This window comes from Phaethon lepturus, unplaced genomic scaffold (genome assembly GCF_000687285.1).
Source record: "Phaethon lepturus isolate BGI_N335 unplaced genomic scaffold, ASM68728v1 scaffold20434, whole genome shotgun sequence".
NCBI classification, from domain to species: domain Eukaryota; kingdom Metazoa; phylum Chordata; class Aves; order Phaethontiformes; family Phaethontidae; genus Phaethon; species Phaethon lepturus.
In genome coordinates, this window is record NW_010535709.1 from 3415 (window position 1) to 27434 (window position 24020).

Here is a 24020-nt window from a genome sequence, read left to right on the forward strand (position 1 = left end):
AATTTAAAAGTGACTTCACGCACTTACAATGCTTTTTAGCCAAGCCTGCTGCTTAGTTAAAACCTCACTAGCAAAAACACAACTGGGATTGCATATCCTTTAGGCTTAGCAGGGTTACCTTAAGCTATACAGAAGGGGGTTTCTCAAATACAGCATCATAATCATGCTACACTGCAGTGCTAGAAAGAACTCGGGAATGGAGGATTGAACAGAGCACGAGCCTGGAGAACAGCCCCTCAAATAAAGCAAGAAATTCAATTAAACAGTTCACATTGCCTCACATGTAGTGTTCGTAAGGTCTCTCCTCACCAAATCCTCTGGAGACCTTTGAATGAGAATACTGAATTTTAAAATCTTAACAGGATGCATATACCTGTATCATGCTGATGTGACTGTAAGAACACAGTATTGCAAAACCAGCTCCAGAAACATCAGGGAAAAATGTGAATGAGAAATGGGCTGCACTTTTAAGCTTGTTTTAAAATTTAGAGAGTCTCAGCTCTTTGACTTAAGTTAGTTTGCATCTCAGAATAAAAGACTGTTATGCCCATAGGATAGTAAAATATCGTTTCGCTTCCCCACTGAAATCAAGTACAATCAGCATAGGATCTCAAGCTGCTGAAAGAAAAAAGAGTGTGATTTACCCTGGGGAGAGAAGAAATAACTGAAAAGAACCTGGTATCAACTGAATTGAATAAAAAATTTAAATTCTTTAGGAGGCAGCTTAAAAGTCCTTCTTATTAAAAAACAATTAACATCTAGATAGGTGATGTGTCTAACTTGTGACCAGCTTCTAAGGAGTGAGACACATCCCCTTCATGAAGCATAAGAGCTATATGATAGCATTTAAAAAGTAATACAAGTTGTAGCTATTCAGGTAAACTCCTGCTGCGTAGTGAGTAAATCATCCAGTATTATGTAATAAGATACCAAGGAACACACTGTAAAAATACATCAATTGTGTCATAATGCTTTTAAAAAGTGGTGATCTGGTGCTGTAGAAGTACGTTATTTTCAGTTTCAGCTCCTCCCCCAAGAGAACACCCATGGTACTGCATTATACCACAGACATTTGATTTTATTTACATCTTAAGCTTTAAAGTTATTAGGTCACCGTGCTTTAATTTTCTGTATGGCACCAAATTTGCTTCTAAAAAAGTGTCTCCGTGTGTGTGTGTGTGTGTGTGCGCGCGCGTGTGTGTGTACATGTGGCAGGCACCAAAATGCAACGTTCCATCATATTTTCTCTAGTTTCCTACACCTCCTTGTTCGGTAAAGCAGCCAGCGGAGCAGAGTTCTGCAGAGGTCAGTTACATTGCCTTCAGGGCAGCAACACGAGAGCCCAGATTCTCTTGCAGGTAATAGAGGAGATGGAGTTCATAGTGCTCTCCCGACTCGGGTACCCTTATACTGTGTCTCTCCTGAGGGTAGATCTAAAATATAAAATAAAGTCATGAGTATCCACAAGAGTTGGGGGCACCAATATTTAAATCAGTCCCCAGAACCTAGGGGTTCATGGGGGAACATTTTCATCATTCAAAATGTTCATTTAATCTCCCTGCATTAACTTTGTTTGCACTTGAGCTAATACACCCCATGCTCCATTGCCTGAACCCAGAGACAACGCACTGCACCCTCTAATCCAGCGACCGCTGTGCTGGAGGCGATCAGCCTGGCTGAACAGAGGCAGATCCTGTCCAGAGCCATCATGTAAATCAGCATGCTCCCAGTTCTGCAGCATGGTGTGGGGTACCCAGGCTACATGCACACAGAACCAGCAGGGTTTAATTAAACATATAACCCCATTCCACACTGAACGAACACTGCTGTACTGCCTCCAAACTGCAAATCAACTTGGGAGCAGCCTTAACTGCTCTTAACTGCTCATTTGCCCAGTATTTTTTTTTTTTTACTCATAAAATCTTCCTTTTAAGAAAATGTTAGGCTCAAATACTACAGTTTTATCCTAGAATTCCAAGCTGCCCAGCACAGCCATGTTACAAGTTCCAATTTTGGACTCCTCAGTCAGACAGACACCTTACTTTTACATCCTGGTTCTGGCCTTACCTGTAAGTCATATGGTTTCCCAGCTCTCACTAAAAAGCTGAGCAAAATACTAGTGTGTGCAAAGTGAACATTCTCATCCAAGAATCCGTGTAGCAGCAGCAAACGGTTTGGTCTGAGAAAAGCAAGAGACAAACATTTCTAGACAGCATCCCAGAACCTGCCAGTCATTTCACAGTCCACACACTTTCCTTCAAAAACACTCAACAGAAAAAAATATATTTGCATTGAAGACAGTGATTTCACTACTGTAAATTGCTCTGGATGGACATCTCTCCTAAACCTGTTCTTTCCTCCTCTAAAAGTTCTTCCTGCATATGCACATCATGGTCGACCATTTATCTGGGTATCTTCTTTATTCTCAGAAGCATTTCCTAGCTTGGATAATACAACGGCTTAACATTTGCTCAGAATCACTGCTGATTTTGCTCTTTGGCAAAAAAGTCCATGGTCTCAGCCTGCTCTGCAGACAACTCGGTGCTGGTACAGCCTTAGAGCATGCAGAAAGCATCCTGATCAACTAATTTTTGTCTAGCTTAATGTGGCTCTAAAGTGCTAATCATATAATTGAAGATGTTTGTCATTTCTTTAGGCAGAAAAGATGGTCTTTACTTACAGCTTAGATAAAAGGGATTACATGGAATGACCTGTAATTATGTAGTGTGTTCATTCAAGTCTATTTATTAGTGTAGGGCTTTGGTAGTTTTTTTTAAATTATTATTTAATGCTAGCATTTGTGATTCTGTGATTGTGTTCTTGGCAATTGAATAAAAATTCAAGAGATAAAAATGTGTCCATGGGAGAACAAGGAGATAAAAATGTGTCCATGGGGCTTGAATTTCCTGGTAGGAAAAGTCGAAGGCAAGAACCAGAACCAAACTTACTCAGAAGGAAACTTGTCAGCTTGCATGGCCACCGAACCTAGGTAATACCCCTGCTCATTGTGGTCTGGGTGGCCCATGTAACGCTCTGTGTAACCAGTGTCATAGAAAATCCACAACGTGACGGGTGCTCCGGCAATAGCAACCTGCAAGTACAACAGGGCTTTCAGCATGGGGAGGGGAATGACAACACCTGACCCCCTGATCTGGGGATGTCCCTCCCTCCCACAGCTCCATCCCAGTGTGACTATCATTGTCCAAAGGACACTGATAAGTTTACAATCCACAGCCTGCAGTGGAAAAAGAAAAGCAATCCTCACTTTCCCTCCCACAATTCATACATATCAGCACAGTTCAGCTATGACCTACATGTACTGAAAACCAGGCAGCTGCTGAAAACAAGGAGGATCCTACAGACAAATGAGAAGCAACACTAAACATATCACCTGCAAGGCCTGCTGAGGGAAGTGGATTTTGTCCAAAAGGCAGTGTGCTCTGCTTTCAGGTTGCAAAACCTTTGTTCATTTGAATGCCTGACAGAAACTGGGATCGATAGCTCCCAAGGACTCAGCAAACTACCTTGCATAGCTACCACCAGCTTGCAGAGAAGCTTGTGAAAAAAAGACCAATAAGGAAAAAAAAAAGCCAAAAAACCCTTTGCAAGGCAGGTAAAAATAAAACAATCTTTAAGGACTTGAGACAAGTAATTATTAAACCTCCCAGGAATATTTAGGTTGGACTTAAGACAAAGCAAGAGCAGCCACAAAGAACAAAACACATCCCAAGAGCAATATCCAGCTCTTACCACATCTCCAACTCTGAGACTTTCCCAAGAGTTATTTACTACAGCAGTCTAAAGTCATGTAATCACAAGAACCTCTTTTCAGTACCTCTCCCCATGCCCAGGCTGCCCTCCTGGCGCTTCAGAACACACTGCTATGAAGCAGCATGGGCAATGTGATCTGGGAATAGATCAGTCTGCACAGAAACTATTCTCTCAGGGCAGGAAAGAAGGGAGGAGGAAGAGAATGAGGTATTGTTTTGCAGCAGGATCATTTCTCTTGGTTGGTTCACAGCACAAAGAGCTCGGCTGACACAAAGCGGGCAACAGCTGAGACTATACAAAGGTACCTTCAGCACAGGTGACCTGAGGTGGTATAGCTATACTAGCACAGTTAAGTTTTTACAAGCTCAACAGTCCAACAGTTTACAGCTCTCTTACACAGTTCCAGAGAGGGAATATCCTTCTGTGCTCAGGTGAACAGTTGTTCCTCCTCACCCCAGCTCACGAGCAGAGCCTCTCAGATATTCCAGTAAAACTGGCCTACCTGAACAGCCCCACACTCCTCTTACGTGCCAGGCTTCTTGGATGGCAAGCATGTTCTGCCCAAAAGCACCCTGCTTGCATTAATGCAGGAAGCCTCACGGACAACACCGCACCTTCACATCAGGTCAAGATTATGTCTGGCTCATTCGGAGCTGAGGAAAGCAAGCACAGTGATGGTGCAGTCACACCACGCTCTTTGGGGTGGTTACACTCAAAGAACACCACATTCTCCTGGCGAGAAAAGCTGCAAATTTGTGTGGAGAGGTGGGAAAGCGCAGCACTGAATTGCACATATGCAATTTTGTGACTTGTGGTATCTCTGTTAGTATTAATTATTTGGGTTGTACTGGTATCACTGTCTCTGAAAAGCTGAGTCTCACAGCTGTACCAGTACAGACTTAATGTGAATACCAGTACCAGACACCCCGCAGAGCCTAACAGTGACAACAGGCTTACGGAGGAAGAGCATCTCATCCCCATGCTTTACACAGAAACACAAGTGAGGAGATAACCCAAGGTCACACAATAACTTGTAACTGCTCTTGCAATACTCATTGATTGCTGGTTTTAAAAGGTACTGTGGCTTGTTAGCAGACACTAGCTTTAAAGAGTCAATAGATTTTCAGAGCTGTTGTCTGTGAAGTATCAAAAAAATAACCAAAGACTGGAAGCCTAATTAGAAATACCATGGAAGAAACGTTTGGAGAGAAGTTGCTCTTCTAGCAAAGTCACCCAAACAGAAGAGTCTCGAAGAAAACAGCAAGAACACTGTGTCCTCACTTGCCTAGAGCAAGCTCAAAAGTCTTTGTGCTGTGAACACCCATAGGAGGTTACACGATTTAAGGGAAAAATTCTATCTGCGCCACCAGAATAAGTACTCAATGTATGAACATACCCTGAAGATATCTGACCTCTGCATTAAAGCCATAAGAGAGAGGTAGCCTCCATAGGACCAGCCATGAATGCCAACACGATCCAAATCAATGAAGTCATACTGCGATGCTAAATACTGCAGCCCTTCCACTTGGTCATCAATTTCTATTTGTCCCTGGGAGGGGAAAAAAACCCGTATGTTTTGTTAGTTCCAGACAAAAATTACATTCTCAAGATTTTCAAAGGTAACCACCCCTTTGCTGCTTCTGTTTGTGCAGCACCCAACCAGACACCAGCACTCCACTGGGCATGTTACAGAAAGATGACCCCTTTCCCACATAAGACAATAAATAAATGCTAACCCACTTCTGAATTATCCTCTTCTTCCTCTGTCTCCTTGCTTGGGGACAAGTCAAATTTTTCAGTGGTTTTGCTTTTTGCAGCCTTGCTTTTGTAACAGCATTCTAGCTCTGTACATGAAAATGCCATGCCCAACACACAGAGAGCTACACTGCAAAGCCAGCAGAGCCTGGCACAGGCCCTCCCTGCCTGTACACATGGCCAAACACACTCACTCTCTCCAGCCTGAGAGAGGAACTCCCCTAAATTGTAGCCCACGCTGTGAATGAAACTATCCTGCTCCATGTGAGCAGCAAAGCATATCTGGTGGGAGTCAGAGACCCCCTTATGAACCACCTGCCAAGCTGGAGTTGTTTCGCAACCTCAAACCCTGATATATCTTTCCCACATTAGGCGTCTTTCCTCCCTCAAATCCACACTGCCCAACTATATGGAGTTCCTCTCCCCAAACCTAGGCAGCCTCACACAGGCAATGCTAGGCATCTGTGCCAAATCAGTGCTTCACCTCAGATAACACCGGGGCTCAAACCTGTCTCTGGCTGAAAACGAAGAGCCAGACTCAGAGCTCCACTTACCATTTTGTATTTAAAGGCTCCTTCAAACTTCAGCCCTCGGTGGCAGGACCCCCTGTTGTCAATGACAACAACAACGTAGCCTAAAGAGGCCAAAGTGTTCAAACGGAAATACTTGATTCCTTTAAACCGATTGTTCACTAGTTGTACCTGGAATAGAAGAGCAGCAATGACATAACCACATACGTACTGGAATCCAGAGGTCACCTCTTAAACCAATTTCAGACTGTATTTATATTTACATTCCTTTAAATGTTCTATATATTTTTATAATGTAAAGTATTGAAGATCCCTACTCCCTGCTGCAGGATTCCCTCTCCCTGCTTGTGGTCTGCTACAAAACAAACTCTCTTCCCCCAGTAACAAGCCATTCTGTGTCACAGATACGAAGAGCTGAACTGAGCTCCACTGCAGCACCAAGGGGCATAGAGCAAGAGGGGCAGCTGCTGACAGCACAGCCCAACCCTTAGCCTGCAGCTCTGCTCTTCACTCTCTCTGTTCTTTCCCAGGAGAAAAATCTTCCCCTTCACCAAGTCTTACTTCAGCTGCCTTGGACCACAGCAGGGTACAAGAGAATTGGGGGAACCAAAGCAGGGCTAAGAGGCTCACCTTCTCCTATTCATCAGTGGGAGAAGGATGGCTGGGAAGCAAGCTCTCCTAAGCACACACTGGTACCGGTCAGTGCTAACACAGAATTCCCCTCACATACACATGGGGGAAGTGGAAACAAAGAACAGGAGCCCCTACAGAGAAGGAGGGGGTAGAACAGGGAACATGGACTATCTGCATACCCCTTTCTCCCAGTTCCAGCTCTGCTAATCCATACCTGTTCTCAGACAAGTGGCAGTGCCTCTGTCTATGACCTGGAAATCACGACTGCTTACAGCACTTTCAGCCAAGCAGCCAGTCACCAAACAGGCAAAATGCTGCACGCTATCCTCAGCACAGAGCAGGAACTGTTCCATGCAGAAGAGCAGTGGAGTGACTCAGGCCAGCCTGCCCCACGGCTCACCAAGATGCTGCACTCACCTGAGGCCCTCCATAGATGAAGAGCACAGTGGGGTACTTCTTTCCAGGTTGCAGATTGTGAGGTTTGTACATCATCCCATAAAGTGTAAACCCTGTGGAGCTCTCGAAGGAGAACACTTCTGGGGGAATGTAATCAGGAAGAGGGCCTGCCACAGGAGGGAACAGAAAGTCTGCTTTAACAGGGAATGGACTAATAACACAGCTCTGCTCCAGCCCTACCCCATCGCCAATCTCCCTGCAATCCCAACAGAGCTCTTCCATGCTTTCCAGTGGATGTGGCTGGGACTAGTCAGAGGCTGGGAATGCCCCAGCCCTAGGGGAGCTTTCTCAGTCCTATCAAGTTCCTGTCCCTGCTCTCCTCTGAACAGTAGTAACTTCCCCCCTGACATAGCCATTACAGGTATCCCATCCCTTCCTAACCCCACTTAGGACTCACTGCATTAATACACAGAAAGCATAGGATGTAGAGTACACCTTGAGAAAGGAGAGATGAAAGGGAAGAGAAACAAAACGGGAAAATTAAAGTCCAAGAGCTGTTTCACAAAGACATGAGCAGGAAGCAGCGCTCAACTATTTAAGGAGTGTATGCCCCTCCCCAGAGGCCCAGAAGCATTATATATATATATGCTCATTAGCAGGCATGTAGCAGAGAGTAAATGACTGCACTTAAACCCCTCTGCTGATGCTAACACGGGCTTTCTACAGTTTCTACTGGCTTTGGCAGCAGCAAATGAGTAAATTCCACTCTAAATTCCTTCATGGCCAGTTTATACCCATTGCTGAGCTGAAGATGCCACTCAGGTACTTCTAAGAACTCACACATGCATGAGTTTCAGAGTCAAGTCTAGTCAGTCACCCACCACAGCAAATCTCAAGCAGGCATATTCTGGGATATCTTTCATTCTGTGATCCTGGTTGTTCTTTTCCAATTCCTTATCCATGTCATTACCTGCTGAATCTAAAATGGTAGCCCAGATTTCCTTTGTCCTATGAGCTGCATCATCTTCAGGTCCAGTCAGCCGGTAAAGTGACACACAGTGTGGGTTCTTCTGATTACTGTACTTGCTGATGAACATGTCACAATCCTAGGGAGAAAAAGAACATTATCTTGAACTCCTCAGTGCAGAGGCACAAGCAGAAGTCATTGCTTTTTTCTACATTTAGATCTTTCAGAAGATGTTTATGGAACAAATTAAAGCAGGAAGCCTGGGCTCTTTTGATAACAGCAGATAGGCTCTGAGAAGCTACAGTCCTTAGTAAGGCTCAAATATTAACACTCCAAAGCCAAATTTACACCTGCAAAACCAACAGTGGCATGAGGACGTTGTCCCACATCATCTTCTGGGTAAAGCATTCCCAACTGAATGGGCTACTGCCCCAGATGCCTGAAACCCCACCCAACACTGCCACAGGCTCATCTCCTCTGGTGACTGCTCTCTAGTCTACTTCAGGTGAAAAGAGCTAAGCTCAAACAGTTTCAAACAATTCATCCCAGCTCCTTTTGCCTGAGGTGAGCTGAAGAGCAACTGAACTGGGAGGTCAAATCTGGTTTGCAGAGTGGGTTTACACACTCACTGTACAACATACAGGAGCACACAACACAGTGTAAAATCTACTTTTGTTATATTCAAATACAGCCTTGTCTGCTGATTGATGAATCATTGATGTATCCCTGCTACAGCATACCCAGCCAGCCCCACCTATACGTGGCCTCACAGGCAAACAGGTACCTGGCTCACACAGCAGGCGTGAGAGTAACCACGTTCTGTCAGCCGCTTTACTTCTCCAGGATTCTTGTAGTTAACAACGTACAAGTGATGCTCTAAAGGCGAGTCTTTTGTGCCTTGAAAGTACACCAGTTTTTTGGCTTCATCCACATAGATCTGTCAAAAACAAAACATGTTCCTCAGTATTGTTTCTTGCCAAAACAATACCCAGTTCTACCGCTTCCAAGTCTCCCCCACCACCTCACTTCCATAAAGCTGAGTTATAGCCCAACAATCTGCAAGGAATAAGCCACATGACTGTTCTTACTGTCCACAACTCTGTCAGTTATGATTTGCACTTCAGACCTTGCTGCTCAGCTCTCTCAGGCAGGTCCTTTGTTCTTTCCAGTCTCTCCTATTTTTTGCTATGCTAAATAGAATCACAGAGTAGTTTGGGTTGGAAGGCACCTTTCAAGGTCATCTAGTCCAACGCCCTGCTCAGAGCCTCATCCAACCTGGTCTTGAATGTGACCAGGGATGGGGCATCCACCACCCCTCTGGGCAACCTGGGCCAGGGTTTCACCACTCTCATTGTGAAAAATTTCTTCCTTATACCTAGTCTAAATCTACCCTCTTTTTGTTTAAAACCGTTACCCCTTGCCCTATCACTACAGGCCCTGCTAAAATGTCTGTCCCCATCTTTCTTATAAGCTCCCGTTAAATATTGGCAGGCTGCAGTAAGGTCTCCCCGAAGCTTTCTCTTCTCCAGGCCAAACACCCCCAGCTCTCCCAGCCCATCCTCCCAGCAGAGCTGTTCCAGCCCTCGGAGCATTGCTGGGGCCTCCTCTGGCCCCGCTCCAACAGGTCCATGTCTCTCCTGTGCCGAGGGCTCCGGAGCTGGACGCAGCACTGCAGGTGAGGTCTCACCAGAGCAGAGCAGATGGGCAGAATCTCCTCCCTCACCCTGCTGGCCACACTGCTTTGGATACAGCCCAGGATACAGTTGGTCTTCTGGGCTGCGAGCGCACATTGCTGGCTCATGTCCAGCCTTTCATTCACAAGTACCCCCAAGTCCTTCTCGAAGCTAGAAGAGCAGCAGTTTGGGGAGCACTCCTTCCTTCCTTGTGCAAGCTCACAGGCTACATGGAATATAAACACTGTGTATTCTGGCTAAAAAGAGACAGGGCTAATAGTTTTATGCTGATCCCTCCAACGAGTATCTCTTGATTCCAAGACAGCCGTTGGACACCATCATGACATCTTGCTGCTCGCAGAACATGTGGAATTTCCTCACTGCTGCCTCGCAGTATTTTTGCTTAGTGGGGAAACTCCTACTCCAGAACTTAGTGGGGAAAACTCCTTGCTGACAAGGATGCACACAGGAACATGCAGGAAAAGAAAGCCAACTGATGTTGCCTGTGTTGCTTTCCCACACTGCCAAAATCACAACCTCTGGTCCAGAACAGCATATCGGAGGTAGAGAAGGATGAAAGCACTGTAGACCAAAAAAACCCCACATGATACATATGCTCAAACTCAATACCAGCGAGTGGCAAGGTGCATTCTTCTCAGAGAGCTGAGCCTCACTAATGCGACCTGTACTGATTTGTGAGGCCCCGGAGACCATCTCCCTGCAGACAGGATATCCATGCAGCACGAGCAGAGACTTACATTGGATCCATGTCTGCCAAGCACTTCCCATTCTCCACTGGTAATCGCTATCTCCTCTTTGATGGGGCACTTGAAGTCATCTGCAAATAACCAACATACAAATAGAGATTTTACACTTTTACATTTTACAAAACATATGGTCACAGTAATATTTCTTCCTTCCAAGCTTTTTTATTAGACTAAACCCAAGAGCAACCTGCCTTTGCAGAAGACCCACACCTTTGACAGCTCCCCAGACAAACGTTAGGGCTAGTACTATTTAACATTCTGTGAAATGTATGTTGAAGGATTCACAGGATTCAACCTGAGGCCAGGGCAGCTAGCTTGCTTGCCTTTTTTTTTTGTTTTGGATTGTTTTTTAAGTATTTTGTCACTCGCACAGAAATACAGGTTTTATACTGAAAAATGAGTCTGCAAAGGGAACCTCAGTTGTCCAAAAATGAGGAATTTTGCAACAGGGTGGCAGACAACTCTGCTTTTATACGACGATTTAATTTCCCTTAGAATGAGGGAGATTTAGTGAGAAAAACAAGTTGGATGCATTCAGAGAAATCTAATCAATGCAGGGTATAATGGTTATCTGGAACCGCCCCCCCCCCCAGTTGCATGAAACTAGGACCTCTAGTAAAACTGGGGTTAACTTTTGTGCATGCAGAGCTCAGTAAGTGCCTTAAACACACACCAAGTAAATTAAGTATCACAGCATGAAACTGTAAATTAAAGAATACATGTTGTGGAAAACACACTCCGGGAGCTTTGCACACAGCTGTATCATGCATCTGAGCAAGACCAAACTTTGACTGCAGCTCAGAAGCACACAGTCCTTGAATTTTTTTGCTTGAAATGACTCTTCCTGCATTTCCATTTGCAACATATGCCTGTAATTTTCTCCGAATAACATCTCTGTCTATACAGCAATACCATGATTGTGTTTAAGAGCAGAGAGAAATTCTCTGAATAGCTGTCATATCATAGGTTTTTCTGCCAAGCACACATGCCCATTTTAAAGGGACTAGTATGTGGGCCCACTCAGACAGGGAGGCCCTCTACGGACCTTTTTACAGTATTTTACCGTACTTTTTGTCAGCCTCTCTCTGCCAATCTGCTTGTAAAGGCTGACAGTGACTCTATTGGTTTTACTGGCAAAATCAAGTCTTGAACCAATGTGCATCTGTTAAATACGTTGGACCCTGCACATCAGAAGTAACCATGTTATTGCTATAATGATTGACCTCTGGCAAAGTCAGCACACAAATAGGCACAACATTGACAAGGAAAAGCCAGCTAAGTGCATTTCACAGTATCACACGGAGTGTGTTTCCCATCTTGATTTTTTGAAACTTCTCCTAGTCCATGAGGAAGAATCAGGGTTAAAACTAAGGCATGCTGAATACAGAATAACCCCTCTACAGTTTCGAGAGGAATGACTGTACAGTGAAACGCTTTCCTGGACAACAGCAGGAGCTTCCAATAAGACAGTAATTCCTGCCACCTGGAAGGACATTTATTTCCTCACTAGTTGGCAGCAAATGCCCAATTAAAGCAAAAGAGTAATTTTTTCACTTACTTGGAGCAGGGAGGCCTCCACAAGACCGTTTATACTTGCTCTCCTTCAAAACTGAAATGACTTTGTATAGGTGCCGGAATCCTGTTTTACACTCAGAGGCAAAAATGAACTCTATTTCATCTTCATGGCTTTGAGGGAAAACATAGAAGATATCATGAATCTGTGGAGACAGAGCAGTGGATTACTGTTATCAGCAGGACTGTGGCTCTGAAGTCACACACAATAAATTCTTCTTACCGCTCAACACAGACAACACAGTTCACACTAGCAGGGTGCAGCACTGTCCATTACCGGGAAGAACCAGTTATGCTTATGAGCCAGAGGGTGTCTGCAGAGAGTGGCCACATATGCTGCACAGCTCTAGGCTTTTTGCTAGTCTAACTCTAACTTCTGGCCACCAAGCTAGTTAAGTAAGGCCTTCTGCACATGCCTTTCTAGCTTAGATACAGAAGTGGGTCTAGCTCTGCACACAGCACATGAGAGCCACCCAGAGAAGTCAGAGTTCAGTGGTCTCCTCTGTCTAGTGCTGTCTAGAAGCCCACAAGTGAAGGGTTATTTAAAGAAAGATGAGCTGACATCATCTTTCCACTCATGAAGATGCCAACTCTTGCTTCAAGGGACAATCTTTGGAGGGACTCAGGAGCATTTATCTGTACAGTGTGAGCTGCCAGTCAAAAACCACTCCAGCCAGTAAAAATAATGGAGAAAGGTCAACTCACTGCACCACCCTGAAACCATGCATGTTATTACTAAGGAGAAAACATGGTATCATAGAAAGCACTTGCTGTATAGAGATCATTCACTGGAAGGCTTTGTGCAAATGCTCTCTGCTGAAAAATCTAACTACCTGTCAATGATTGACGTTCCTGGGCCTTCCTGCACCCTGGCACACCTCCAATGGGATGTCATTTTAGAGACATCACTCTTTATCTGCAGAATTGTGAACAGCACTCATTTTCACAGCATCAGCCTAGCAGACCGATGTCCAGTCTCACAACACAGGCCCTAGGGCACACCTCCGAGAACATTACACACAGATCTATTTCACCAGGCCGTGTGTAGTTAAGGAGGGCTTTTAGTGACTGTCGGCAGACTTTCAGGACTTGTTCACTCAACATCACCTAGATACATCTTTGTTGACTGAAGAATACTTTACTTGCTGGCACTGCTGTTGGTGAACAACTGGCACCAAGAAGCCAGAGGGAGTCAGTGGGTAACACTGCAGCAAGGAGCTGCCCTGGGAAGCCAGAGCCCTGGGATCTGCTCCTAGCTCTGTCTGACCACTGTGCAGCCTCAAGCAAAGCAGCTCTGCTTTCACATCCTAAGTCTCTCTGTTCTCTACATACTGTGCAGGAAGCACAGAATATGCACAGAACTTGTACCATGGGAAAATTCTCCTAGGCATCACAGGGACACCAACATTGCTCAAATGCTACAAATAGGGTCTTGAACAACAAACTGTCAGAGAAGGCTGAAATTCAAATTCTTACATTTATCCAGATGTCTGTTGTTTCTTCATAAATAATGAAAGGTGTAACAGAATCTGGTACAGCATCGATAAGTTTCTGTCTTTCCATTGCATCATCTTCTGTGGGGATGAATAATGCAGGAGGGATCAAGACTATCTGAAGTCGAGTTTGGGAGCGATCCAGTAAGATGGACCAGATGCTGTTGAGGAGACAGATATTAGAAAAAATAAAATGCAGCTATGAGTATTAGACAGGTCCGAAAATCTCAACAGACACTCATTAGCACTAGGCATTTTGAGAGAGTCAAGAATGTTCCATTTCAGATTAAGCACAAAGCCACATGTAAAATTTCACCCACATTAACAAATCTCTTCCACAACGCAAGAACTTATTTCACTTCATGTCAATATTGCATAAGCACTGCCGGTTCAAAAGTTTAATTAATTCTATTCTCCCAGATTTGAATTGTGCTTTAGGGGAGAAAGAGAAGAGAAACAAAAAAAAAAAAGGAGAAAAATTTCAACTGAAATTTCAGGATACTTGTGAAAATACTAGTGTTTTAAATCTATACCTGGCAGAGAATAATACTGGCACCTGAATGGACTGGCAGCAGACCCTGTCATACTTCTGATGACTTTACATGTAGCTCTAACAATAATGCCGCAAAAAGCAAGATAATGGAGCAAATGTGTCCCTGCATTTATTCCACATTTGGAGGGGGAAAAAAAGGTAAATTAAAAAGGTGAAAGCCATCTTTAGATTCAAGAACTGGAGAAGTGCAATTCTGGAGAAGCTTCTGGTGAGTTAGAAACACTGTACTACATCATCTACAGGATTAAAAATGACATGCAAATGTAAGTAGCACTTACAGCAGGTTTTCTGATCATTAAGTCTGGTCAGCAAGGATGGTCCAGTGGTTAGGGTGCTAGCCTAGGGCCTGGGGGACCTGGGCTCATTTCTCTCCTCAGCCACAGACTTCCTGTGTGACCATGGCAAGTCACTTAGCCTCTCTGGGCTTCAGTTCCCCATCTGTAAAATGGGGATAATAGCACTGCACTCTCTCTCACAGGGATGCTGAGAGGACACAAACATCAAAGGCTGTGAGTGCCCAATACGAAAGCAGTAGGGCCAGGTACCAGCGAAAGAGACAAGGAGGACTCTGTTTTGGTTTTTTGAAAAATCGTCCCCTTTGCACAAGCAAATTCACAGAAATGTAAAAATTAAAGCAGGCTTAAGCTTGACGAAGACAGAGACCACTACATTCTGCTTCTAACTGTGTTGTCCCAAACCCTCTAAGCAGAGACAGGATTAACATACGCACTATTTTCCTTCTGGCGTCCACCCAGCTCTAGCAATGTACTCTACTCCTTCAAAGAGGATCTCGAACGGCTGAACTAGCTCTTTATCCACAACATCTGCAATCTGTTGACAAAGCAGCAATTCAGTGACACTGAGATGAACCCCCACAACCAGTTTTCATGCATGATGAGAGTCGACACAGAAGACTTCTTCTGTGCAGCTCACGCAATTTCGATTGTTCAGCCTCTGCAACACAGGGGATTCAACCCTATCTGTAGCCAGACACCAGCATAGTAGGAGAGCTGCACACTACCAGCACAGCCAGGGCCGGGACTTGAGAAATCTGCATGCTGCTCACAAATCCGTCACTCACCTCGGACAAGTCACTTGAACACTCAGTTCCCCCATGTAAAGGGGAGGCGATTTGTACCGAGCTATTTTGTAAGGTTTTTTCATCGGTAGATGTTGACCATCCTGCATGACATCCAGTTATCAGCGCGGTCCTAATTCACGATATGCAGTCCTGCACTCTGTCCCTGCTGGGACTGCGAACAAGTCACAGTGGTACCCAAACGGTTCTGATTGCTCTCCCTGCCTTTGCTGGCTGACATCAGCATCGCTATCCCAGCAGGTGACTGCTGATGGCCGAAGTAGCTCAAGAGTAGAGAGAATCCAAATAATGTTTGGCTGTTACTGTATCTGCTTGGTAAGATTAATTTCCCAACTGTCAGAAGGTCTTGGACTTGGCTATGGAAATTTCTGCATCTGTTAACAAAATCCCAGGACGAAAGCAAAGTTCATCTCTTTCCATATGTTCATGCTTTTGTAAGGTGATATATTCTCTCTGCAATCAAATTTTCCAAATATCTGCAGCCAATCAAGAGATCTGTCACATAAGAAGGTCTAACCATCCAAACCTGAAATATTCTGCTCTGCAGCTGAGTTCATAAACCAGTGGCAGGGAAGGAAAGCACAGCCTTGAGAAATACTGCTGCACACACAGACACCAAGTATCTGCATAGGAATGAGCCAAGTACACTGCCTCCAGAGAAGCCATTAAGCTATCACAACCAAGAAAATTTATTTGTACTGAACTGGAAAATGAATTTTACCAAAAAAGAATCACAGAAATTGTATTTATTTGGAAAACAAGCAGAACATAGAACTTACCCTGCCTTCTGCATTGATTGTCACTTCAGATATCTTGAAAGTGACCTTTGGATTTGCTGTACCTATAAAAACAGATGTTAGCAGTCAGTCACCACTTGTTTGCTTCCAAAAGGGCAGACTTGAACTGTGGATTATTGTGGTGTTATTCATACAGAACTGGAAAAGGCAAACAGCAGAATGCTCTTTGATTAAATAGCCTACTTGCATGTGTGAGACAGCACAGAACCAGGCAAGGAAAAAAGAAACTGCAAACATGAGGCAGATTCAGTGGATGTCATCCTGCAAACAGATCTGATCAAGGGCCATGCTACAGTCACAGTCAGTCGTCTTTCTCACAGTCAAAGGATGCACATACTAGTTGGAAGTAAATGCTCAGGAGGGATCAGGATAGCAAAGCAAGCTTTGGTTTACTGTTTGGCTGTTATTCTCAAGGTGGTACATAGAAATGTACCAGTGCTAAAAAGCATCTGCGAAAATTAAAGACTTAAAAACCTATTGCCATGACTAGTGCAGTTAAAATAAAGCTACCTATTTGTGTTGAACAATGAAAATCTAAAGTTAACTCTTTACACAAAGCAGCAACTCATCCTGCTGTACAGCACCTGCAGTGCTAAATGCTGGGGTCTGCTCCACAGCAAGAAAAGAGGGACTATAAAGAATAAAGCTACTGCCAGTTGATCACAGGAAACCACATGTGGCAAATTCCATGTATTCTGAATATTCTCAATGCTGCTGTGAAGTACTCGCACTTCATCAACTTGGTTTATACACAAAAAATGATACACTGAGGTAAAATGACTTGCCTTGGGCCACAGTGCTGGTTTATTTAAGTACTTATCTTCTCCCCCGGCAGAATTTTCTCCGCTACCTCAAGCTTTGCCCTCATAACAACACACAGAAAATGGCTATTGCCCTCGTAGTTCAGACTGGAAACTAAGGCCCAGAGATTAAAACCTATTTTGTTTGGTTTTTTTAAGGGATTTAGGCTTTGGTTGTCACATTTTCCTAAACTGCTGAAACTTAGAATTGAACAAAGCTGTGACAAAATACCCTCAGAAATCTGGGTGTACACAAGCACCGAAAAAACACAAGGAATCATCTCTCGCTTCCCAGGCTTCCCTGAGTCTTTCTTCCTCCTTGAAACAAGTAGTAAATCAGGATCATAAACAGAAAAATTTTCCCAGTGGAGCAGGGAATCTGCAAGATCTGCATGAATTCTGAAGCCTGGGAAGGTCAGCCAAACAGAAGATATTTCTCCAAAAAATGGAAGATTTCAGGAGCGAGAAAAGAGAATGAACCACTGTTACCTGTGAGTAATATGCTCTGCTGTAACAGTAGGGAAATCTCAGAAGAACAAGGGTCAGACTGTCCAAATTTGCCCTGTACACCTGACACATACCAGTGAATCAGCCCCCAGCGGGTCTGCATAAGTCCTGCTTCCCATGGCAGTCCACTTAATATGCTTCAAGCCTGCCCTCACTCCTTTACTGCTGAAGCCGCCAGATCATTTACTGTTTGAAAATATGACAACAGGGTTTTTTCTGGTAGGCTGTAAGCATGCCGAGCTTGTTGTTCAAAGTCCAAGAGCAATCATGGAGACCAGAGTCCTTCAGAACTTCAACTGCCTGTGCGCTGCCAGCAGATAAACAGAAACCCTCCCCAAAAAAACAGAGAGCCATAATTCTGCAGCTATTCCCTCAGATACACAGGGCTGTAATGAGAGTCAACTCCTCAACAACTCATATCTGCCAGAATCTGAGACAGCAGCTCCAAGAGAGTGACAGATAGGGTTTCCACCAACTCCTGAGATACCCAGACTCAGAGCTCTTAGTAACCACATGGCTGGAATTATCAGCACAGTCACCAGTAACTGATCTAATCTCCACAGCAGCAGTTTCCCCAAACACATTTCCATCGCCTGGACACCAGTTCAAAGACTACTCAACACCCCTCCAACCACCCCCTGCTCTAGGCTAGGGGAGTCACTGCTGTCAGGCACATGGAATAAAATATGTGTCTCCCAGAAACAGAGATGTAAGGTCGCAGGGTCTCACCAGTTTTGGGGTACCGGAAGGAATCCGTTCTCCTTGTCTCCAGCATGGGCGATGTGACATGAATAATTTCCACCTCTGACTCATCATTTTCTTCATAAAGAATTCTAAGCACTTTACCCCCACTCAGTGCTGTAAATGAATTAACATTTCCTGGTCAGAACAGTTCTCATTATCAGTTACTGCAGGCATCAATATTCTCTCAGGAGCACAAGCAGGTTGGAAGAATGAAGAAAAATCCATCAAAGTCTGTGATTCACGTTTCATTAAGCAAAACACCGAGACTTGTACAACTCCTACCACTGTTGTGAGAAGGAAAGTCTCTTCCCCCAGTAACATGTGCTCACAAGGCCACTGTAACAAGCCCACCGCTGCAGACAGTTTGAGTACAAGGTTCCTATCTTGCATAAAGACAAGTAACAGAAAAAAAATAACTCTGCACTGGACAGCACAGAAGGGGGGCCACTGCTTATGCCTGTCAGACACACTGGATCCACCACACTTACTTGGCTGTGCCTTTGGACTCCACCAGTACCCAGTGTATCTGTCAAACTCCTCCTGCAGCACGAAAGTAGCCACGCCAGCAGATTTTGGATCCTCCTCAACGTTGGGCAGTTCTAAAAAAAAAAAAAAAAGACACAAAAAAATTAGTTCCTGGTGTACTGCAGAATCAAACCAGTTCTGCATTATCCCAAACATGACCCAAGTTCACCCCTTGGGAACAATTACACGACAATAAACCCAACTTCTCAGCATATTTGTTTTCTGCTTCTACCCTGCTCTGTTGATTTATTTAGGGAGGATCTAATCCTCTCTGACATGGCAGCTTCTTTTAGGAAAGGAAAGCCATCCTCCCTTCTTACACCTACCTAGTTAGCCTCTCAATTTTCTATGTACTAGGCGAAGAAAGAAAATGTTCTCTCTACCAGAGATCAGTGAATTGGAACCACAACTTTTAAGAAAATCAAAGGAAAAAAAACAAAAAACCAAACCTTTCTGAACAACTGAAACTGAAAATATCAACATCTAGAAAAACGAAAGCATCAGTATTTCATTCACTGTACAAACCAAAAGTAACAGACTTACATAACATCTCAACATGATGACATATCCATAGGGCTTCAATATTTTTCCTGTTACCCTGGAGGTAACTTAGCAGCGCTCCATAAATAATTATCATCTGAGAAGGAGTCATTGCTACAGTTTATTTTTAACATACTTACATAATATTTTAATATTTAACATTTAAATAAGCTAAAGCATTACAATAAAGTGTCAGAAATTTTAATTTGACTAGAAGTTAAATTATATAGTTTGAATACAAAGTATGATTTAAATACAAACCACAATCAATTCTTAGAAAGTGTTTTATCCACAATTTCCCATTTTCCTTCCTCCAGGACACATGTCTAAAAAGGCACTGGAGAGCGCAAGAAGTGAGGACTTAAATTACAGAGTAAAAGGGCCAGCAGAAGCCACAGTGCTATTCAGAAACTGCCTATATTGTTTCTAAAAGGCCTGCAGCCTGATTTCACTGACACAAACTTTCCTCTAGCTCTATTCCACCCACAGCACTCTCATGCAAAAAAACCTGTTCCAGGAAAAAGGAATGTGCTGTGTTTCAGGAAGAGAGTCCTTCCACATGTATTCAACAAATAACTCACTTTGCCAGATTCCACAGTGCAGGGAGAAGAATCATCCCACAATATTTGCACTAGAAGAAACACGTAAAATGTGACAAACAAGGTGGAATAAACAGTGTCCATTCCCCCAGATTTCAGAAGAATGCCTAGTGCCATTGCTTAATTCAGTCTAGCAAGAACAAGTGCAGAGGAGGTGCAGAGATTTTAATTTAGGATACATTACCATTGTGCACAAATGTTAGCCTCCTTTCTTCTCTGGTTTCTATATTGGATATCCAGATGTCATTGCTATGGATAAATGCAATCCAGTTTGGATCAGCTGGACAAAGCTTAGGATCCATCCGGATATTTGGACAACTGGTCTCTACCAGAATGGGTCTTAAAGGCTGTTGCTGTTTGAAAGAAAAAAAAAAAAGCACAGTAAACAATGATAACACATGGACATTTAAGGAAACTAAACTGGATTATCAGAAGGTCCCTAAGACCACAGTAGTGTGGACACTGACTTCAAATACACAGGTTTACAACAGAGGAATCTATCAATTTTAAACACAGAAAAATACTACGCAGATATTTTATAGGGAAAGTTGTGCTTCTACCATGGTTGCACAGATTCCACCAGGGCCTCTTTTACCCGTGCGGAGGATTAGCCACAAATCAGAAGGCAGCTTGCCGAGTGAAGCCTAACACACTCTTAAAAACAGCACACTAAAAAACCTCTGCAGGCACAGGAGGAATCATCCATCATGTTCTGGGCAGAACATACAATCTTGTCCTCCAAAAGCAACTCAGGGTACAGTAAATTCCCCCTGACAACAGGGTTTGACAGACATCAAGCATTTGTTATAATAAGAAGAAATTATTTCAGCTTTGAAGTCCAGCTTCAGCACCAGCAAAGTAAAGGCTTCTTGTTCTGCAAGTTATACAGCCAGATATTGTAACATACACAGCACTGACTGCTGAACAGTAACCTCTAAACCACAGCTTGGGAACAAAAGCTGCCTCTGCTGTGATTTCTGACCACATCAAAGAGCACAGAGCATCACAGCCTTTGTGTTGCTTTTTATTGGCGTTGCTACTTATGAAAAAATCAACAAAATCTGGTGTCCTGCCTTGCTGCCATGGTTTCTACCATTTCTTGTAAGCCTCCCTCTGAGTTTCTACAACCATGGAAATGCATCCCTATGGAGGACTTCTCTGCATTTCAAGGGTTGTCAAGGCTACTTGCCATGCTAGTGCAGCATAACTGATGATCACGCTCTGCTTTCGCTCCAGGCCAAAGGAGCTTCTAGCCAGAGGAAAGTAGTACTGCAGAAAACAAGAAAGATGAGTAAACTTACAGTGAATCCATGAGGGCCTCCATCTTTTACGTGATAAATTCCACTCCCAGCCTGAAATAGAAATGTGCCGCTTTCTTGGTGGTAATCATAAGAGGCAATCCCAATGGTGCCAATTCGCTTCCTCTCCCGTAGCAATTCCTCTTCACGAGAGTACATCCCATAGTCCAGGATAGCCTGAATACGGGCAGAGAAACACAATCAACACCTCTGCTTTGCGTGTCTTACTATACTGTCAGAGCATCTGTGCATGCTAAGCTTCCAGGGCAGATGGCTGTGCAAACACCCTCCTCCTCCAGAATCCTGCTGGCGGCTAGAAGCCAGCTCCTGCTTGTGCCTCTGCCATCAGCACTTGTAGGTACAGGCCACGATTGGATCCTACACAACTGTAAACCTGACAGCCACTGCTCCCATAGCAAGGGCGTAATTATTTCCCATATACATTTCTATAAGAAAGATGAGACTGAAAGTCTGTTATTTCTAGAATGAGCAGGAGAGTCTTTGCTAACTTTCGCAAAGATGCACAGTGACTGGTCTGGTGGGAGGAGAGCACAGCATGAATTTTACGTCTGGCTGACAGCCTCAGGAAATAACATGGGAAAACACACACCTAATTCCACATGGGGTTTGTCCCACCTCCTCCAACCTGCCATGCTGCATGGGTGGGACTGGTGCAGGCTTGCTATGTGCAGAGGTGAAAAGGGGACACAAGTCCCAGTGAGCAGGAAAGGGATTCTGTACTCCAGCACGAGTCACAGAGCCACTGACTTATCCTCAGGGCAACTCATCAATTCCTCGTGCAAGACAGTGATTATTGGAGACTACAGGCTCCTTCAGCAATCCCCAGGTTCTCACTGCAGTGAATTTGATGCAAATTAGCACTTGTAATCTCTGCAGGCACAGGAGGAATCATCCAGCACACAGAGTTTTTATGACGCACAAAGGCTGTAACTCCAAACACTGATGAGAAAGCTGTGCTTATTTTTGAGGTGGATGCAGAGTTAGCCAAGTACAAAGAGAATCTTAAAATGTTTAAGACAAACTCCAAATTTTAATGATGGGTTACAGGTGCAACCCCAAAGCCTGTATACTTACTACACCGCCAAGAAGCAAGAAAGAAATCAGGACCCACCGGAAAAAGATCCAAAAGAGGCTTCCAGGAAAGCAACAGGACGGCAGCTTTGTTTATGGTTTTGGGAATTTCAGAGTAGAAGAGCGTGTTCTCCCTGTTCTCTCCAGACATTGCTATTGTAAAAGTGAGAAGGAAAAAAAAAAAGTGTATTAGCTTCCTGTTAATAATCCAAACACTCTCAAAGGATACTGAGGAACAGCTTCACAGGCCCTTCCTACCAGTGAAAGTACTGATACTCTCTGCACTGCAGCCTCCCTCTGGGAACACCCTGCTTCACAGAAATGCAAGTCACGGAGAAGGCAGAGAACATGGAAATACACCCAGGCTTACCCCATGCTGCCTGAAGCATATCTGTGTCTTCCTGAAGGCTGGCGTCACTTTCATTCTGTAAGCTTTTAAAATCAGGGAGGGCATTTCTGCTAATTCCCCCGGCTGGAATACAGCATGATGCAGCTTGTGTTTCAAAGATAATGCATCTTTAGGAAGGTTTGAACATCCATTTCCTGCTCCTCTCCCTCAGTACTATTCAGATTTCTGAAAGCTCCTGCCAAGGCACATGGGGATAAGCCCAGAGGGAGGCCAGATGTGCCCCGGGGAAGGCCAGTTCTGACCTATAGCTCAGCATGTGCCACGTAGGAAACCAGAGCTCATCTCAGATGGGGTCAGCCTTAATCCACCCGCAACGTGCTTGAACTCAGCATCATTCAAGGATTATGACCCCCATCCTCTGAAAAGGGGAAAACGACACAGGTGAACAGCTTTCCAACTATGCCACTGCACAGCACATGCAAAGACTCTCAATCACAAATCAGAACTTAAGCAACTAGTTTGAGCAGCAAGCAATGGAGTTAGAACATGGTTCTGGCTCCTAGGCCTTTGCTCTGGCCATTGCTTCTCCTCTTAACCCAGTTCTTCACGGACTTATGTTCAGCTAGTGCAGCATTTGACAAAAGCATTCCTCTACCATGAGGCCTGCTCCAAAAAGCCACCCAGAAGGTTGCTCACAGTATCATAGTGCCAAAGCACTTCAAGCACAGCTGCAATTTAGAAATGCAGATATATCAAGTGAACACTAATTAGTGAAACAATGCAGAAGTGAAGCACTGAAGGCAAGAACAATAAATTACATTAAGTTCTTCATTATAATGACCAAAAGTGGTGAGAAAAAAATTTACTCTTTAAGCCCCCACCCTACACTGCTATTTATTCCCTCCAGAATCCCTGGAAAACCTACTCCATCAGTAGCAGAGGCACAAAATTACATTTACAATCTCTGTTTTGGAAGGAAACTTTGAAAGAGGAAAAGCTGTTACAATTACAATCCACTAGTTGTAATTAAGAGAAAGGAGATCAAACTGACACAGCTTTTGGAGAGGGAATATTGTACCTGCAGTGACAGAAAACAGACTGAACAAACTTAACCCCTCCTCCCAGCTAGGGAGCATGCCCCAAAGGACACTTCACAGTTCTTTTCCAGCTTCAACAGGCCTAATGGGTCACCTCCAACCATACCATTTCTGTGGGATATTACATCACAAGTTTTAATAAGACATTACAATCATGATCATGACATTTGACCAGCCAATCTGGCCTGAAATCCATTCTGATTTATCTGCCAGAAGCATCCAGCTCTCAAGAACAGTCAAACCCAAACAGCCTCTGCAGTGACTGTTTAATCAAGGCACATGCCGTCACAGCAAGCTTACCCAGATAGTAGATCCTATCAGAATGAGGTCCTTCAGGATCATTTTTCTTCACAAACGTGAAGTCATGAGGGGCTTTTGCCATCATGTACCCATGATACTTCCGTGTATCTGTGAGAAGTTTCCGAAGCTGGCTCCCGGCATGCCTCTCAACATAGAAAGGGTC

General features: G+C 44.1%; 1 protein-coding gene across 3 annotated transcripts in view; it reads right to left on the bottom strand.

Moving 5' to 3' along the window:
• Window positions 1–1061: 1061 nt before the first annotated feature.
• DPP8 (dipeptidyl-peptidase 8) overlaps window positions 1062–24020 on the bottom strand; it is a 23095-nt gene continuing 136 nt past the window's right edge. The window contains exons 2-20 of one of the 3 annotated variants that reach the window (XM_010285941.1): window positions 23858–24017; window positions 22152–22264; window positions 21023–21196; window positions 19906–20074; window positions 18546–18656; window positions 18043–18171; window positions 15989–16050; window positions 14841–14941; window positions 13541–13718; window positions 12051–12210; window positions 10484–10563; window positions 8837–8989; window positions 8056–8191; window positions 7107–7252; window positions 6081–6227; window positions 5168–5320; window positions 2949–3091; window positions 2068–2179; window positions 1062–1433 (exon numbers count right to left, since the gene is read on the bottom strand). In XM_010285941.1, coding sequence (XP_010284243.1) covers window positions 1311–1433; window positions 2068–2179; window positions 2949–3091; window positions 5168–5320; window positions 6081–6227; window positions 7107–7252; window positions 8056–8191; window positions 8837–8989; window positions 10484–10563; window positions 12051–12210; window positions 13541–13718; window positions 14841–14941; window positions 15989–16050; window positions 18043–18171; window positions 18546–18656; window positions 19906–20074; window positions 21023–21196; window positions 22152–22264; window positions 23858–24017 — 2550 coding nt within the window. In that variant the 3' untranslated portion in view covers window positions 1062–1310. The remainder of the gene's footprint in view (window positions 1434–2067; window positions 2180–2948; window positions 3092–5167; window positions 5321–6080; window positions 6228–7106; window positions 7253–8055; window positions 8192–8836; window positions 8990–10483; window positions 10564–12050; window positions 12211–13540; window positions 13719–14840; window positions 14942–15988; window positions 16051–18042; window positions 18172–18545; window positions 18657–19905; window positions 20075–21022; window positions 21197–22151; window positions 22265–23857; window positions 24018–24020) is intronic. The other 2 variants (XM_010285942.1, XM_010285943.1) reach the window with 2 other exon arrangements.